The 16,830-nt window shown below is 41.2% G+C and overlaps 1 protein-coding gene across 1 annotated transcript in view; it reads left to right on the top strand.

Moving 5' to 3' along the window:
• Positions 1-16,830, top strand: part of tbl1x (transducin beta like 1 X-linked) — a 173,219-nt gene that overhangs the window by 101,085 nt on the left and 55,304 nt on the right. The window contains exon 2 of the mRNA XM_084310911.1: positions 15,914-16,018. Coding sequence (XP_084167037.1) covers positions 15,961-16,018 — 58 coding nt within the window. The 5' untranslated portion in view covers positions 15,914-15,960. The remainder of the gene's footprint in view (positions 1-15,913; positions 16,019-16,830) is intronic.

The following is a 16,830-nucleotide window of genomic DNA, read 5'->3' as shown; positions in this document are numbered from 1 at the left end:
TGGAGGACGAGCACATTTGCGAGCGATTAAACTATATCTTAAATTATGGCTATGTATCTAATACACCCCTCGCTTATCAATGACTTGCTTGCAGTCAACATGTACGAAACGGATTGTTTTTTCATCAGTACATTTCCGTTTTATACCGCTTTGAATATGAGTATAGTTTTGGAGATTTCTAGAAAGAAAAAAAGATTCCGCGAAAATGGCCATTTACTGGAATACACAAAACACGTTGTCATTTTCCGGCTGATTTATGAATCGTTTTCAAATAAACGCTAGATTATCGAGAGTATTTGTGTTCTTATGCACGATACAAAAGCGGGCTGAAAAATCATTTATTCGTGCCGCGCTCAGCGCCTAACGCCACACACACACACACACACGTTGTGAACGCTGTGAAAAACAACTCTGATGAACCCAAAACTGGTAACATAGATTCCTTACCTCAGATCAGATGTTCTGCAAAAAGATGAATCAATTCCTGATCGCCATTCCAAATATTGATCGCGTTTATTGATCCAACGTTATAGTCCGAAACGCATAATCGAAAGCTGCTCCGAGCCCTGCCAGTGAATCTGGTAACAGACACTGCTTGCCAGAGATGAGGAAACCCTGGACCGGAGTTTTTCTCTGATGCACTTTTTCACTCAATCCAATCCAATGATGTGCATTACCATCCGGGAGACGATAGGGGGCGGTATTTGCCCTTTTCGAGCTTAGAGCCATTCCCAATGATAACGCCAGGCTGGACGGATAAAAAATTAATGGATATCGCTAATAAAAGAAATAACTATTAAATAACGAGAAATCTCGTTATTGGCAACCAACGCATGGCGGCCAATAACGAGAAATCTCGTTGTTGGCAACCAATGTGCTAAGGTCTGTGTTTTCTGCCTTTAGGAGAAAGCAAGTCATGTTTACAAACACTGATTGGACAAAAGAATGAACAAGCCTATATGAATTATTCAAATGATAGGTACCCCCCCCCCCTTTTTTTTGTAGTATAGCCTCCCTCCCTCCATAGATTGGTAGATGGTAGAAGGTCACTAATGGTAGACTAGACACCATACATGTTTCTGTGGAAGCCAAATGGATATAGCTATTACATATCAAGCCCCTTGAGATAGGCCAGTCAGTGTCTGGGTACTGGGCCATGCAACAATGGCCAAGACCAGAGGTAGTACATACTAATTGTGGGTGGAAGACGGGTGGCATCACAGGTGTGTGTGTTTTGCTTGTACTATGTATGTATGTACTACAAGATAGGAGAGAGGTAGGCGGCTGGGTGGCGCAGCGGACATTGCGCTTGTCACCAACGCACGAGACACCGGTATCGAATCCGGCTGTTGGCGTTGCCTCCGGCTTGGCCCGGCCGTCATACTAACTCAATTGGCAGAGTTAGCGGGTGGGAAGTCGATGGGTGGTAATCTGGACGTTGTAAACAGCTACTCCTACAGGTCGGTTGGGGTGCCTGGCTGCACAGCAGAGACAGGAAAATGGCGGGGGCAGTGTGAGCCTCCTACACGTTACTCCTCGCCAAATGAGAGTCCGCGCTGGCAGGTGAAAAGATGCGACACATGTATCGGCGGGGACATGCGATGGGCTTCTATCCTCCCTACAACCGGCGAGTGGGGGGCACATGCGAGCAACGTTCAAGACAGGGGAGGGGAGATTTGGCACGGCTAAATTGGGATGGGAGAAAAAGAGGAGAAAAAGTGGATACAAAAAAAGAAGATAGGAGAGAGGTAGGGCTGGGAGGTATTATACCAAATGCAAAGGTATGCATTTGTACTATACAGTATATACCAGTGGAGGTTATTGCATGACAACTAGTGAGGCAGTACTTCACTAGTATAATATATATATATATTATTATTAATAATATACATATATATATATTAGAGCTGGGCCGTTAACGGCGTTAACGTGCTGCGTTATCGCGAGACTAGTGTCGCGCGATAATATAATTGACGCCGTTAATCTTTTTCTCAACGTTGGGTCTGTATTGTCCTTAAATACTTGCCGTAGTTCCCAGCTGTGGTACCAGGAAGTGATTGCACTACCGGAGCTGTAGTCAGAATAATGTGTTAAACTAAAGTAGTGGTCCGGTAATCATTGTTATACAGGTGAGGTTAAGAAGTCCTCAGGATATAACACAATTCGGCGATGAGGACGTCTGAATCTGCGCAATGCAAGAAAAAAGAAGTCCGTTGCAAGCCTTGTTTACATTATTAACGTTAGCGAGTTAGCATGTTAGCTCACGTTGATACGGGCGGCACTGGGAAACATCTACAAGAGGAGGAAATCCACTTTACACACTAAAGGAAGGATCGACTGGACTATCGTGAGTGTTTACAACAGAAATGGCTTGGGTTATTGGAAATATTGGACCGTTTGATGACAATGTAGCCCCTTTTGTGACTGTGATGCACGGAGTGAATCCACAGTCACTTGCTCCTCAATAGGAAACTAACCTAGATTTACCATGAAGGACTGGTTCTGGCTGAACCGTTCGTTATACAAGAATCACAGAGACGTTTCAAAGGTGCTCACAGTTGCACAAGGGTTTCGGACAGAGATACGGGATGGTTTGAAAGCTCTGCGTTGCTAATAAACATTTTAAATAATTTTTATAAACTGCTCAAAACGGCATTATTTCCGCCGTTGGGTGATCACAGCTAGCGCATGCGCACCATCCCTTATCTCTGTCCGAAATCCTCGTGCAACTGTGAGTACCTTTGTAATTTCTCTGTGATTCTTGTATAACGAACGGTTCGGCCAGAACCAGTCCTTCATGGTAAATCTAGGTTGGTTTCCTATTGAGGAGCAAGTGACTGTGGATTCACTCAGTGCATCACAGTCACGAAAGGGGCTAATGACAATGTGGAGCAAATAAATGAAAATGGGGGACCCTGATGTAAACAAGACAAACGTCTTTCTCTGGTCTGCATCCCCTTAACAATTGTATGTATTGAGCCGTACTGTATTGTACCCATTCTGCAATCTGTTAAATAACGTTTTCATTAATTCATTCATTCATGGAACTGTTACACTGAGTTTGCACTGAATTTGTTGAGAAACCTGCTTCTGCAGCAGTCTGTGTGTGAGCAACCAGTCAGCAGCATTGTGAATTTAGAGATTCACTAAAAGACACATTGAGAGACAGGTTTGTCTGTGGATTAAGAAATGAAGGTTCACAGAAGAAACTACTGACAGAGAGTGATTTGACACTGGAGAGAGCTGTCAATATCAGTGTAACAATGTTAATGGCATCAAAGGAAGGGCACAGAAAATTACGATAAATCTGGTTTTAAAAGAAACACTGGAAATTACAAAAAGAAGAGACATGTTCATGCTGTTGAACAAGGAGATAGAACAGCTAGTGACTCCTCAGATGAAGAGGAGAGGATAAATCTCCTCCTCTGGTCATTATTTGGGTAGAACACACCTATTTTGAACACCTTCGGCAGATTTCTTTTTTTTTTTGAGTCATTTTAATCTAGATTAATCTAGATTAATTCCAGGATTGCAGGTAGATTAATCTAGATTAAAAAAAATAATCTATGCCCAGCTCTAATATATATATTTATTTTTTTATTAGAAATGTTTTCCTCTGTGAACAATGCCAGTGAATTTTAAGTGAATTTAATTTTAAGTGACAGCTCTGAGCTCTCTGACCCGACTGCAGTAATGGCCAGCTGTCAATCACTTACTGCAAAAATAGTTGCACGGGTTGGGCTTAAGAATATAATTATTAGGGGTGCACCGATGTATCGGTCGGGTATCGGTATCGGCCGATAAGTGCCTTGTTGACTGCAATCGGCCTATCGGCCGATAAGCTGGAATGTGCCGATGGCAGTAACCGATAAATTCAGTTGCGTCCTGCCAACGGCGCCGCCCCCAGTCCCCCACACAAGCTACTGCATCAAAGTTACTACTTCAACATTCTCTTTTGAGACTCCGCTTCAGACTCTTATCATTTGGCACTAAAAGCTAAACATTGTCACCGATATGGCTGTCCGCAACATGTCATTAATTGTGTACGCGAGGTGGTCGCTCAGTGACGACGCTAACATGAGCTAGGTTAGCTAGCATGAGCTACCGGGAGGCAGAAGACTAACGTTACTGGTGAAAATGTGATTTACGTTGGAATACTCCTTTGCCAACTTGCTGTACTTTGCTTGCAGGTCTGCAGCCATTATTGCTGGATTATGAATAGCCCCAACTTTAGCCAACGTAACGTTATGGCTAAACCTTTAACGTTAGGTAACGCTAGCTTTCGGTTAGCTGTTCAATGCTAATAACACCACCAAGCGAACCCATCACAGCTCCCCGTCAACAGCGCTCTGTCGGGACGATGTGGCATTTAAGAAAGTATCTGCTGTTAAAATGACACAAACATTAGTTTTGTGGCATTAACGTTATATAGTTAGTGTTACACCTTCAATAATATCAGCATATTATTTACCCGAAGATAGCAAGCAAGCAAGCAAGCAAGGCATTACTCCGTTGTTCATAGCTCAGTTCCATTCCGTACCCAACTACCCATTCTGCAATCTGTTAATAAAGTTTTCAACCAGACAAATGTATAGAAAGACTTTGTTTTATTATAACATTTGTTGCAGTAAAATCATTGTGTCTCGTTTGGTCATCCTGTGGAGCGATGGTCGGCGGGCAGCTAACGTATTAGCTACGTTAAGTTTGTTGTGCTCTCGCAAGCAGATCATTTCAATGGCGGCATGCCCCGAAGTAAAAAATTTATAAACGCTTGCCGATTGGTGGTAAGAACAGCAGGAGGTGGGTGCTAGCGGTGTGGCGTAATTGGCCGAATCGACTGTCAATCAAAATGGTTCAACTTCTATTGCATTGGTTGAAAGCTCTGGTTGAGAGAATAGTATCCATCTGCAGGCCGCCAGAGCGGCCAGACGATACTGGGAGAGGGATATAATAATAATAGTGATACATGGCATGGTGGAATTGGCATGGTGGAATTAATACCATAAACATATTTCTTGATGTTTCCTTTTTTTAAGTAAGTAAAGAGGCCTACAAATACAAACATACACATACAAATATACAGTAGTTTCATTAAAAAAAATATATATTAAAAAAAAATATATTAAAAAAAAAAGAAATATTTAAAAAAAAAATTACAAATACTTATTTTTTGCCACAAGTATCGGTATCGGCCGATTGTGTTAGTTGAACAATCGGTATCGGTGGCCAATTTTCATATCGGTGCATCCCTAATAATTATCCAATCAAAATAGGCTATTTGAGTTAAAAAAATGCGGGTAGTGAGACGGAGCGCACTTGATTGATTGGTGTTCACGCCTTGCCACATTGTGTTGACAGCCTTGAAATCCAATCAGAGAATGGTGCCAGCTAATGAGACGGCTAGGGCGGAAGCGTCAACACGACTCTTTGTACAGGAATCGGAGGTAGTATAAGGAGTTTGGGGGAGGATTCGCGAAACATGTGTTTATCTGTGGCCAGGGAGAACCGGGAGTTGCATTGAAACCTACCAAGCAACCCAGATAGACCCCCACGACCAAGGTTATCGGACTACCAGGTCAGACGGGCCGACTTAAGTGGTCTGCACACGGCGGGCGACAGACGTCGCCTAGCGATGTGATCGCCTGTCGCTCAATGACAATCGCTTAGCCCCCCACACCAGAGGCGACCGTTCTCAGGTATAATAACTATGTGTCGCTCTGTTTAGCTGGGGGCAGGGTTAGAAAAAAAAAAAAAAAATTCAAGGGCTTTTTTTGCCCCCCTTAATTGATTTTCGGGGGCTTTTTTTTGTATTTCGGGGGCACTGAATTTTTATGATAAACGGTAGGGGTGGGACGGTTCACAAAATGGACGGTTTGGTTCGTATCACGATTTTGGGGTCACTGTTTTCAGTTCGATATACGTTAATTTTTATTAAAAAAAATGTAACACTCAAATCTAAACATGTTTCTCATTTATTAAAAATAAAATAAAAGGTTTACAGTGTTTACAGCCTTAAATAATGTTTGGCACACAAAGACCGAACTGACTGAAAAATATAGGCTACATTTGTCAAAGTATTAACTTAGTGCAAACAAACAATATGCTCAGCCAGCACTAGACTTTCCTTTCTTTAATTAATATAAACACACAAAAACAATGTCAACCATGTTTAAATTCCCTGATTGTCAGTTCTTAATGGAAAGATTCGTTTTCTGCTTGAAATTATTATGTTTCCGTCTAGATTTATTTAGACTAACATTATTTAAATATTGAGTGCAACTGTGGTGGATTACGTAATTCGGTGAGTTGGAACTATCTATGGCAGTGGTTCTCAAACTTTTTACACCAAGTACCACCTGAGAACGTAGCTGGCTCTCCAAGTACCACCATATGACGGTGTTAAAATACAGTCTATTCAGCTATGCACAGTTCACGCAGGAGGCAAATGTATTCCTAATACCATTATTTATTGTTAACTTTTGTCAGACACAGCCACAATGTACAAAGGGATAGCACTAGAACTAGCAAACGCTTCCACACAACTCATACAATGCAAGGGGCATTGAGAACATAATAACTAACATTCTCACATAGCAAGTGAGAAAATTAAGAACAACTGTATTTCAGCAAATGTACTTAATTCTCTCTCTCTCTATCTCTCTCTTTCTCTCTCTCTCTTTCTCTCTCTCTCTCTCTCTCTCTCTCTCTCTCTCACTCTCTCTCTCTCTCTCTCACTCTCTCACACAGCAAGCAATTGTCCGTCACACTCTCTCTCTCACACACACACACACACACACACACACACACACACACACACACACACACACACACACACACACACAATTATTTTGTTACAAAAACATAATTTCCCGCATTCTGGTGCAGGATTTTTTGAAGTTTTACCCTTTAAATGCCAGTGTTTGTGATGGGCATCACAAATTATTGTAAAAAAGAAAATAAAACACATATTCAATACATTTTTGAATGGCTACCATTTAAATGCCAGTTTGTGTGATGGCATCACAAATTATTGTAAAAAAAAACACACAAAAAGTAAAATATTTACAATATATCAAATGCAAAGTACATTTTTCTGGGGGGGATTATTACAGGCTAGGCATGTGTCAATGATTAGCAGCAACACATATTTTGATGGATTTTTTGTAATGTCAGATTTAACACCAACTCTTTTCAGAAAAGTGGGAGTATTTAATTTTGTATCTGACATTACAAGAAATCAAAAAATAAATGGTTATGATCAGGGCTGAAGTTGAATTAAAGATTTATGACTGTTTAGGCTGCATTACTCTCTGTCACAGTGATCTCCTGGTTGTTCCCCACTTATATTATCTAACTATCGCGCTGCCGCAACCAGAAACACTGGCCTGGCCTGCTTATAAGTTCAGTGGCCTGACTGAAAAGAAAACAAATGTTTTCTTTTTTTTTTTAGCTTTTTTGGAAATGTTTTCAAGTACCACCAGCAGTACCACCAAGTACCACTAGTACCACAGTTTGAGAACCACTGATCTATGGGTTGGCGCCGGGTCCCCACGGACATTTTAGCGTGTGGCACCTTCAGCTCCGGTCACGTTAGGAGGAGTTCATAACATCAACAAGCAGCGCGAAAGCGGCAATAGTCCCGGTTGGAGTTAGTAAAACACAGTTGTATGTTAGCCTTCTTGGATGTTGAATAAACGCCTATCATTGTCTTTAAACACCCCGCCTCTCAGACTCCCATTTCCTCCTCTGCTACAGTAGCTAGTAGCTACGGTGACATTTCATTGACTGTACAGTATTAGCTTGCGGGCTGCGTCGGGCTACCATAGTTAAAACGTGCGTTGTGTTTACAAACTGCTAACGCTATGGCAAGATGTGTGTAGGCCTATGTAATGTTAATGGCTATGTTTTTAAAGTCGTAATGAAGATTGATTTATATTGTGCGTGCCATTTTTACACAAACTGACTAACTTAGCACCTGGCTGCAGTGCTGCTGCTGCCTGCAGCCAGTGCAGAACACCGGCTCCGCCAAATGAATTTTTTTATTTGCGCGTCATTTGAACCGTACGATACACAGACGCTCCATTACCGGATAAATATATATATATAATTAGTAAACTGTCGGGGGCATTAAGTGCCCCCCTTAACTGATTTTCGAGGGCATTTTGTCCATTTTCAAGGGCATTATGCCCCAAGCCCCCGTTAATTTCGAACCCTGGCTGGGGGTGTTTCCCCCCGGGAGATATAGGAGGGCGGACCGAAGGGACCGGACGTTAGGTTGTTGTGAAGTGGGTTCGCAGGTAGCTGTGTTGTGCGTTACGAGAGAGTATTAACCTGTAAAACCCATATTGAGCTGGAATTAAACCACCATATACAAATACAACCTCTCCTCATTCTTCCTGACATTACTGCATGCCTGGTCGCTACGATACGTTCATTACCACCGATTGGACAAGTAATGTTATGCAGCTGCTGAAAGAGAATGTTTTTTTTCACGGAAGACGCAAACTGTTTTGTTGACCGGAAACATCACTGCCTGGTATGGAAACAGCACGGCACAGGACAAGAAGGCCCTACAGAGAGTGGTGCGCTCAGCCGAGCGTACCACGGGTATTGCACTACCCCCCCTGCAGGTTCTATACAACAAGAGGTGCAAATCCAGAACCTGCAGGATAATGAAAGACCCTCACCACCCCAATAACAGCCTGTTCCAGCTGCTGAGGTCAGGCAGACGCCTGCGAACCCCAGCTACTAGGACAGAGCGGCTTAGGCTCAGCTTCTTCCCCCAGGCCATCAGAGCCCTGAACAATGAACATTGAGTGCTCAGAACATTGAACTATCCACACACAAGCACACATGAACACACTAGTGATGTGACGATTCATCGATTTGCATCGGTGCGCCGGCATACACGTTCACGATGCAAGTGCACCGGTGGAATAAGTCCGCGCCGGCAAAATGTCAGGCTGAACTCGCGATGCATCTTGTTGTAGCGTCTTTGCATCGTCAAAAACCGATGCATTGATATAATTTCCTTTCATCCACTTGTCAGCAGTGCACTGTGACTGCACACACACACAGCAGATACTATTGCTTCGCTACTACATATAAGGCGAGAGCCGCGTCACAGTTATCAACAAACAGTGGAAGTCGAGGAGACATGAATAGAATTGCTCAACATGCTAACGCTAGTAGCCTCTGGCTAACGCTAAACTAGTGTCTAACTAAAGTGACTCTGCAACACCACCAGTACCATTAGTGAGGAGGGGGGGGGGGGGGGGGGGGTTGTCAAGCGTATTGAAGACGCTTGACAACAGGGGTTCAAAGATAACTTCACATTTATTGGTTATTCATTTCTTAATTATATCGCTTCATGCAATCCATCCAGGCTGGCTCCGTGTTGTTGACATAATGGAGCTGCTACGGTCGGAAAAAAGTATAGACGCATCCTAGTGACCTAGTCTAGTGTGTGACATCATCAACTGTCGACAGCTGCTCAGACGGGGAGGGGCTCTCTCTCTCTCTCTCGTGTGTTTTTAGCTAAAGTGGATAGAAAAGACAGTTTATGCAAAAGTGTGAATGTCCTAACCCAACCCCCTCCAATATACAGTAAATGACCTAACCCAAGAATACACAAGACCCTCTTCTACCAAGTATGGTTTTGTCGATATTCCAATGTACAGTTTTGCTTGTACAGTAAGTTTCCCCCACCCCGCCTACCCATATAATTTCCTATAATTTCCTTTGTTGTGAGGGACCAGATTGGGAGACAGTAAGATATTGGTGAAAGAAAAATTACATGTAGATATGTGTTTGAAACAGTGAGGGTGAGAATGGGTCTGATGATCTGGCTGTAAACAAATAGTTTTTGATTTGCCTTCTTGACTAAGCTATTGATGTGATGTTTGTAAGTGAGGCGTGTGTGTCAAGAGTTACTCCAAGGTATTTTACTAGTGCCTGTTGTCTTTAACTGTAGTGTCTGTCTGCTGTCTTCATAACCACACTTTGTGTCTGTACTTCTTTATTAAATTTTTTTTATCTCTTCCGTCCTCCCCAATATTTTTAACTCACAGCCACCACTGACGCACACATTGGGGGATGTTTTAAAAATATAATTTAACATATAATATAATATAATAATTTGTGCTTCACCAAAAGATTTGGTCAGCAGCCGCCACTGATATATACATATTGTAAAATATACAGTATGTACACATAAAAAAACGAATTATATATATAATTTGAATCAAATAACAACAATTATACTAGATGGACGACATAAAAAAAACATGTCATATATCTAGGGGTGTAACGATGCGACCTCACAATGATTAATTTCAATTACGATTATTCAGGCAACGATTCAATGCATCATGAAATCTCTTCATTTGACCACGATTCGATTAGATACATTTTCGATACATTTTTCTATCAGTTAATTCCCCCAAAAAATTTGAATACACAAATGTGGCTGGGGGAACTGATTCACTCAGCATGAATGGACTATAGGTCAATAAAAACAATACACACAAAAAAAACTATTTCGATTATAATCGATTCTAACATTCAAACCGATGCAGTTGAATCGTCACATTAGAATCGATGCATTTTGATTAATCGATGCATCGTTACACCTAGTGATGCACGATATATCGGCCGCCGATATAATATCGTTTTTTTTACACATCGGTATCGGTCCGATATCAAGATAGGGCAGATAGTAAAAAAAATAAAATAAAAAATCATATTTTTTTCATCTTTTTACATGTTTTGGCCTTAAATTGTTTCAAAATATCTGTCATTTCTGAAAAAAAGTTACAAAAGTAAAAGAATTATGCGTTTTGAAAAATAGCTCTTTATTTGATTATCATAAAGTGTTTTCTATACAGAGATATTGACATCGGTAAATATCGGTATCGGCCAGAACAGCAATATTAATATCGGTTATCAGTATCGGCCACAATTTTCACATCGGTGCATCACTAGTTACACCCCTACATATATCACATTGTTATACTGTCGAAACAAAGAAGAATATTGTGATCTGATATTTTGGTCATATTGCCCAGCCCTAAATTGTACCTAAATTGCACCTCGTCCCATTTCTCCATTTCTGCCTTGCACTATATAGTATTGTATATTAGTACACTGCACAGTATTGTATATTGTATGGTAACTACGTATATTCTGCATCGAACATTGTACATATGTCTAAACTGAACACTGTGACCTCATTTTTTTTACTTCTAATTTTACTATGTTATTTTATTTCATACTTATCTTGTCTTGCACAGTCTCTGGAGCGCAACAGTAAGAAGCATTTTGTATAAAAGTATTCTGTACTTCTGTATGACAACTATTAAAGAAACTTGAAAACTTAAAGAGGCACATACACCTAATACATGCTGGAAGTTAAAGGGGAGATGAAGCAGTGAACAATGTGATCCTAGTTTGTTTGTTGTGTACCTTGTGTAAGACAGGGTCCTATAATAAAATGTGAAATCCTGCTTATTTGTCTGAAAAATCAAATTTCTTTATTTAATTAAAATGTTCATGACAACATGGATGCATGTACTCTGCCAGCATGTTTAATATCCATAATACTAAAGGTTTGACTAAGATTGTTATGAAACTTTATTGAAAAAAAAATAAAAAAGACATATATATTTTTTAAACTCCTAAAATAAATTGGGTCGCACCTAAATCGGCAGGGTCGGTCGGCAACTGGAACCAAACTATTATTTTTGTTAGGCCTAAGGAAATGCCAAGCTGTATTCTGTCCACGTGGGTATGACACAGGCAGGGGAGGAAATTAGGCCACTTTACTCGCCAATTGCGAGTATTTTTTACGTTTGGCGATTAATTCATGAAGAGCACTCGCCAGTCTGGCGAGTATTAGTAATTACAAAACAAAACAAAAAAATCATTCTGCAATCTGCTGATTCGCTCACTGGCACAAACCGAACTCTGACTCCCCCCTTGATTCCTCCCATTTGCGCCACATAATAATCAGACCATAACCAATGAACATCATCGTTGTACAGATGCGCTCTAAGCTCCTCCAATGAACACTCATTTTCTAGAAGATGCCGCCCATCTAGGGGAAGTGGACAGATCACTGCGCGCAGACCTACAGACTCCTGCCACCGGCAGCCGGCTTGACAACGTAGACAAACTTACAAAAACACATCAGTGGATGAAAATAATTGCATGTAGAGTCGTCGCTTTCGGATATCAGTGCGGTCTGACATGGGGGCGAACAACAGCATGCGACGCGTCTCCTTCGAGTCGGATGAGAATGACAAGTCAACCAGCATTAGCCGGCTAGCTACCTAGCATGTAACAAGCTACCATAACGCGCATTCAACATAGTGGACGACTATACTGAGCGGCTTTGCTTAAATGCAGCCGAGTGACATTTTATTATTACCGGGGTTCCCCCCATATCACCACTCGCCCATATGCCCTTCACAACGGTGATGTTGTCATACTTGGCATTCAGAATACACCTGCTGAACCCCTAGCGTTGTCGATTCGGTTCCAATGTATTGTCATCTTACAGCACAAGTACAGTACAACCAGAATTAGGGATGCTCGATATTGGCTTTTTTACCGATACCGATATTCCGATATTGTCCAACTCTTAATTTCCGATACCGATATCAACCGATATCAACCGATACCGATATATGCAGGGTTTCCCCCCCCCAAAAAACTGAATAATTTCAGGTAACTAATAATTTCACTGGATATATATATAACAAATATTGTTATTGTTTTTTTTTTTTTTTTTAAACCGATACCGATATTTTCCGATATCACATTTTACTGCCGATATCGGCCGATAATATCGGTCGGCTGATAATATCGGACATCCCTAACCAGAATACATTTGGCATACAACCAGAGTGCAAATGTAACAAGTCAAGTTCAAGTTGTTTTATTTAGCTATTACATTACAGTGAAATGCTTGGTTCTTTCACTGCCCAACTCAGTCCAACCTAAACCAGCCCAAACCAGTATTGATTGATTGATTGATTGAAAACTTTATTAACAGATTGCAGAATGGGTACAATACAGTACAGCTCAATACACACAATTGTTAAGGGGATGCAGACCAGAGAAGGACTTTCGTCTTGTTTACATCAGGGTCCCCCATTTCAGTCCTGTTTGCTTAATGCCTTGTCCACTTCCTCCACACTCCAATATGCCCTTCAACCCTGCTCCTGTCAAACCTGCTCTTTCCATTCCCTCCATCATGTCCCCCCTTTCTGATGAATATTTCCTGCACTTAAGAGTCAGACACACATTCCTAGTAGTTGAGCTGTGATGAATGAATGAATGAAAACTTTATTTAACAGATTGCAGAATGGGTACAGTACAGTACGGCTCAATACATGCAATTGTTAAGGGGATGCAGACCAGAGAAAGACTTTCGTCTTGTTTACATCAGGGTCCCCCATTTTCAATTCATTTTCAATTCATCATTCAGTATAACCTAGACCAGCCCAACCCAGCATCTTTCACTGCCCAGTTCAGCCCAACCCAGTCCAGAATAGTTCCCTCTTTCATGTTAATATGTGATTTAATGATGTAATATTTTGAAGAGTAGAGACAGTGTGATTAATTTACTATGATTGAAAATCAATTTAGACGAAGACGTACAAAGAAGTAATTATCACAATTAGCGATTTTTTTGGTCTGGTAAAAAATCTGTTTGGCTGGTAAAAAAAATCAGATACTCGCCAGTTGGCTGGTAAGCCAAAAAGTTAGTTTCCTGCCCTGGACACTGGATAAGTCGCAGTTCTCCATACTACTACCGGGCTTGGGAAAGCTGATGTCACGCTTCTGGGGTAAACCTGATGAGGACCAGGATCATTCTGGTCAACTCCTGTGTGTGGTGGCAGGTGGATATTTGGGATAAAGAATGGTTGGGGAGTCTTGCTGTGAGAGTCGTTTTATCTCCAGATTCAAATAAAGCATTTAAAGTGTTTCTGTGCGTGTGTTAGAGCCAGACCCAAAACAAATTGGATATTGATATATTGGCTGTTGCAGCGTTTCCGTTAGAACATATTCGTGCCGGTCTGGGTGACCTGCAAGATTTCTATCCCCGGACATATTCCTGAAATTCCGAGTTTTAAACAGCAGTCTGTTATAATCACATTTTTATGAGCTAACGAATTCCGTTATATTGGACATTTGTATTAATTACATCAAGCGAAGAATGAGAAATTGATTTGCAGAATCAAATTACTATCTCTCGCCTCCCAAGTTAGTGCGATACGCTGATCCAGCATCAAGCTCCCGCCCTGCAGGCTCCCGCTGCAGCAACTGTCACACGCACCCCCAAATGAATCTCGAGTCGACATCGCTTCACCTCGTTGTATCAGACACGTCACGCATATCATAATGTTCAACTTCACACACAGCAAACTGTAGTTGATCATCACATTGCCTCGTTTGCATGCAGAGAGCGAGAGGACGAGCCACATGCTCGTAATGCGTTTGTTGATTTCATTATAGCCTACATTTAGTTATAATCAATTATATGCATTACTATGTGACACGGCAGTCAACCAACAGTTGCATTATGATTAAAAAATGTCAACACTTACTCACCCCGTCTCGTTCTGCCTATCCGTTTTGTACCTGCGACTAGATCCCCATTGCATTGGAACAGGTGGACTTCTGCGAGGCTCGCAACGGTAGCAGCAGACTGGGGATGCTCTTTGTGGTTCAATCAATAAAGTGTACTTTGTGTACGTTCAATCAATGTTATCTCTCGTACATCATAGACGCTAGACTACTAGACTATAATGTCGTACCTCAGCCAGGAGAATTTAACTTTCCACTCGGGCCGCCGCCTGAACGCTCAACATTTGTTTATTTTCCGCGGGAGCATCGGCGGTCTCTGTGACTTCAGAAGACTCATCTTCGTTGTCAATGTCATTATTATTAGACCTGCTTGTGCTTGGTTTCATGAAATATTTGTTAAGTTTAGCTTGTTTGGCCATCTCTCTCTCTTGCTCGTATAGCTGTTTGTCGTTATTATGGTGGCCAGACAGGCTCAAAAAAAGAAAAAAAAAGATTCACATCCGAGCGGCGCCATCCGCGCTTTATTAGAGCGAAGCACAATGAAACAAATGTTCATCGCATAGGCTATTTAATTTTAGCCTATTTTAATACAATTCAAATAATAAAATTGTGCTTAGAGGAATTATTTCCACCGGACATTATGACCGGAGATATTTAAATATTCGGACTTCAACATATTTTGCCAGTCAAATACCGGTAATTACCGGCTAACGGAAACGCTGGGCTGTTGGCCGATAATAAAACTGCCAGTAATAAACGGACAACACCAGAAGTGGGCAGGATGTATAAGGTTGAATCGAGGCTTTGTACAGAATGTTTGTGTAGTTGTCTCTCTTCCAACATGGCTGCCTGTAAGCATGGTAACCACTTTCGAAAGGTAATGTCTGTGCAGTGGGTAGAATAGGTAAAACATTTGAAAAGCACAATATTACTGTTCCACTGACTTATTTCCACAGATTTATCCAGTAATACAATACCAATTTATGAAATTTGTGGTTTTGCTCATCATACCAACCAACTGTTGTCTCCTCCAACATGGAGGCATTCTAAGGTCTCTATTGTGTTAGGTGTGTGTGTGTGTGTGTGTGTGTGTGTGTGTGCGTGGGTGGGTCAGAGCGAGTTAGCACATGACTGCAGCACTAGCCAAGCACTTTATATACAAGAAGATTTATGCATGTTTCTACTAAGGTTTATATGATTTGCTGAGATGACTGCAGGCCCATGGAGAAACACTCCTATGGGAATGTACATACTACGTCTTATCTTGTGGAATGCAGGCCTATCTTTAAAATCTCTTTATGCTTTGTGTTTTGTCTACCAGAGTGAGCCCGGCCTTCCTACGTACCTCCTCCATCCTTGTGGGCTAAGATGAGTATAACGAGTGACGAGGTGAACTTCCTGGTCTACAGATATCTCCAAGAATCAGGTAAGATTGTCACACATGACATCTGTTGAAAGTAGGGGTGTAAAGGTACACGTATCCGTACCGAACCGTTTCAGTGTGTACCGTACCGTACCGAACGGCTGTGTACCGAACGAATACAACGGAACGGTATGTTAACCACTAACGACCGCCCACCGGGGGCTGTTTTTTCTAATATAATTATAATTTTTTTCTTTACAAGTCTATTATTAATTTCAATATAGAATATTTGTTGACAGCCCTACAAGTACAATTAGTTACTGCACACTACATCACCCCTGAGTGGAACATGGAAAGCCAAACTTTCCCCCACTGTACCGAAAACCCGTACCGAACCGTGACTTCAAAACCGAGGTACGTACCCGTACTGTGGTTTTTGTGTACCGTTACACCCCTAGTTGAAAGCCTTTTCCACTACTCTGCTGCTTCCGCTACTAAGATGTGCTTAAACCTGTAGGGCTTGGCGATAGAATCAAAATGTTAAATAGAAAGAGATACATTTTTCTTTGTTTTTTTTTATATACAATTGTAATGGTGCTTTTTCATTCAAAAAGCAATATTTTGACCCAGTTGTGTCCCAAAATCACAAACTGTCCCAAAGACTTCTGCAGGAACAATCTAAAGATTAACTTAACAATTTATAATTTTACGATTTGTATTCAGTATTGTATTCTGTATTTTCTTATGTTTTATCTTTAACACTTTCAGTGCCAGCCATAACGTTGATTAATGTCCTTGAGTGCCATCATCCACTTCAATGATGGCGTTAAAAACGCATAATCTATGTTTTAAATTATGGCTATGTGTCTAATCTG

Source organism: Notolepis coatsorum (assembly GCF_963971535.1).
Source record: "Notolepis coatsorum genome assembly, chromosome: 3".
In the NCBI taxonomy this organism is placed as follows: domain Eukaryota; kingdom Metazoa; phylum Chordata; class Actinopteri; order Aulopiformes; family Paralepididae; genus Notolepis; species Notolepis coatsorum.
This window is presented reverse-complemented; position numbering and strand designations above follow the sequence as displayed.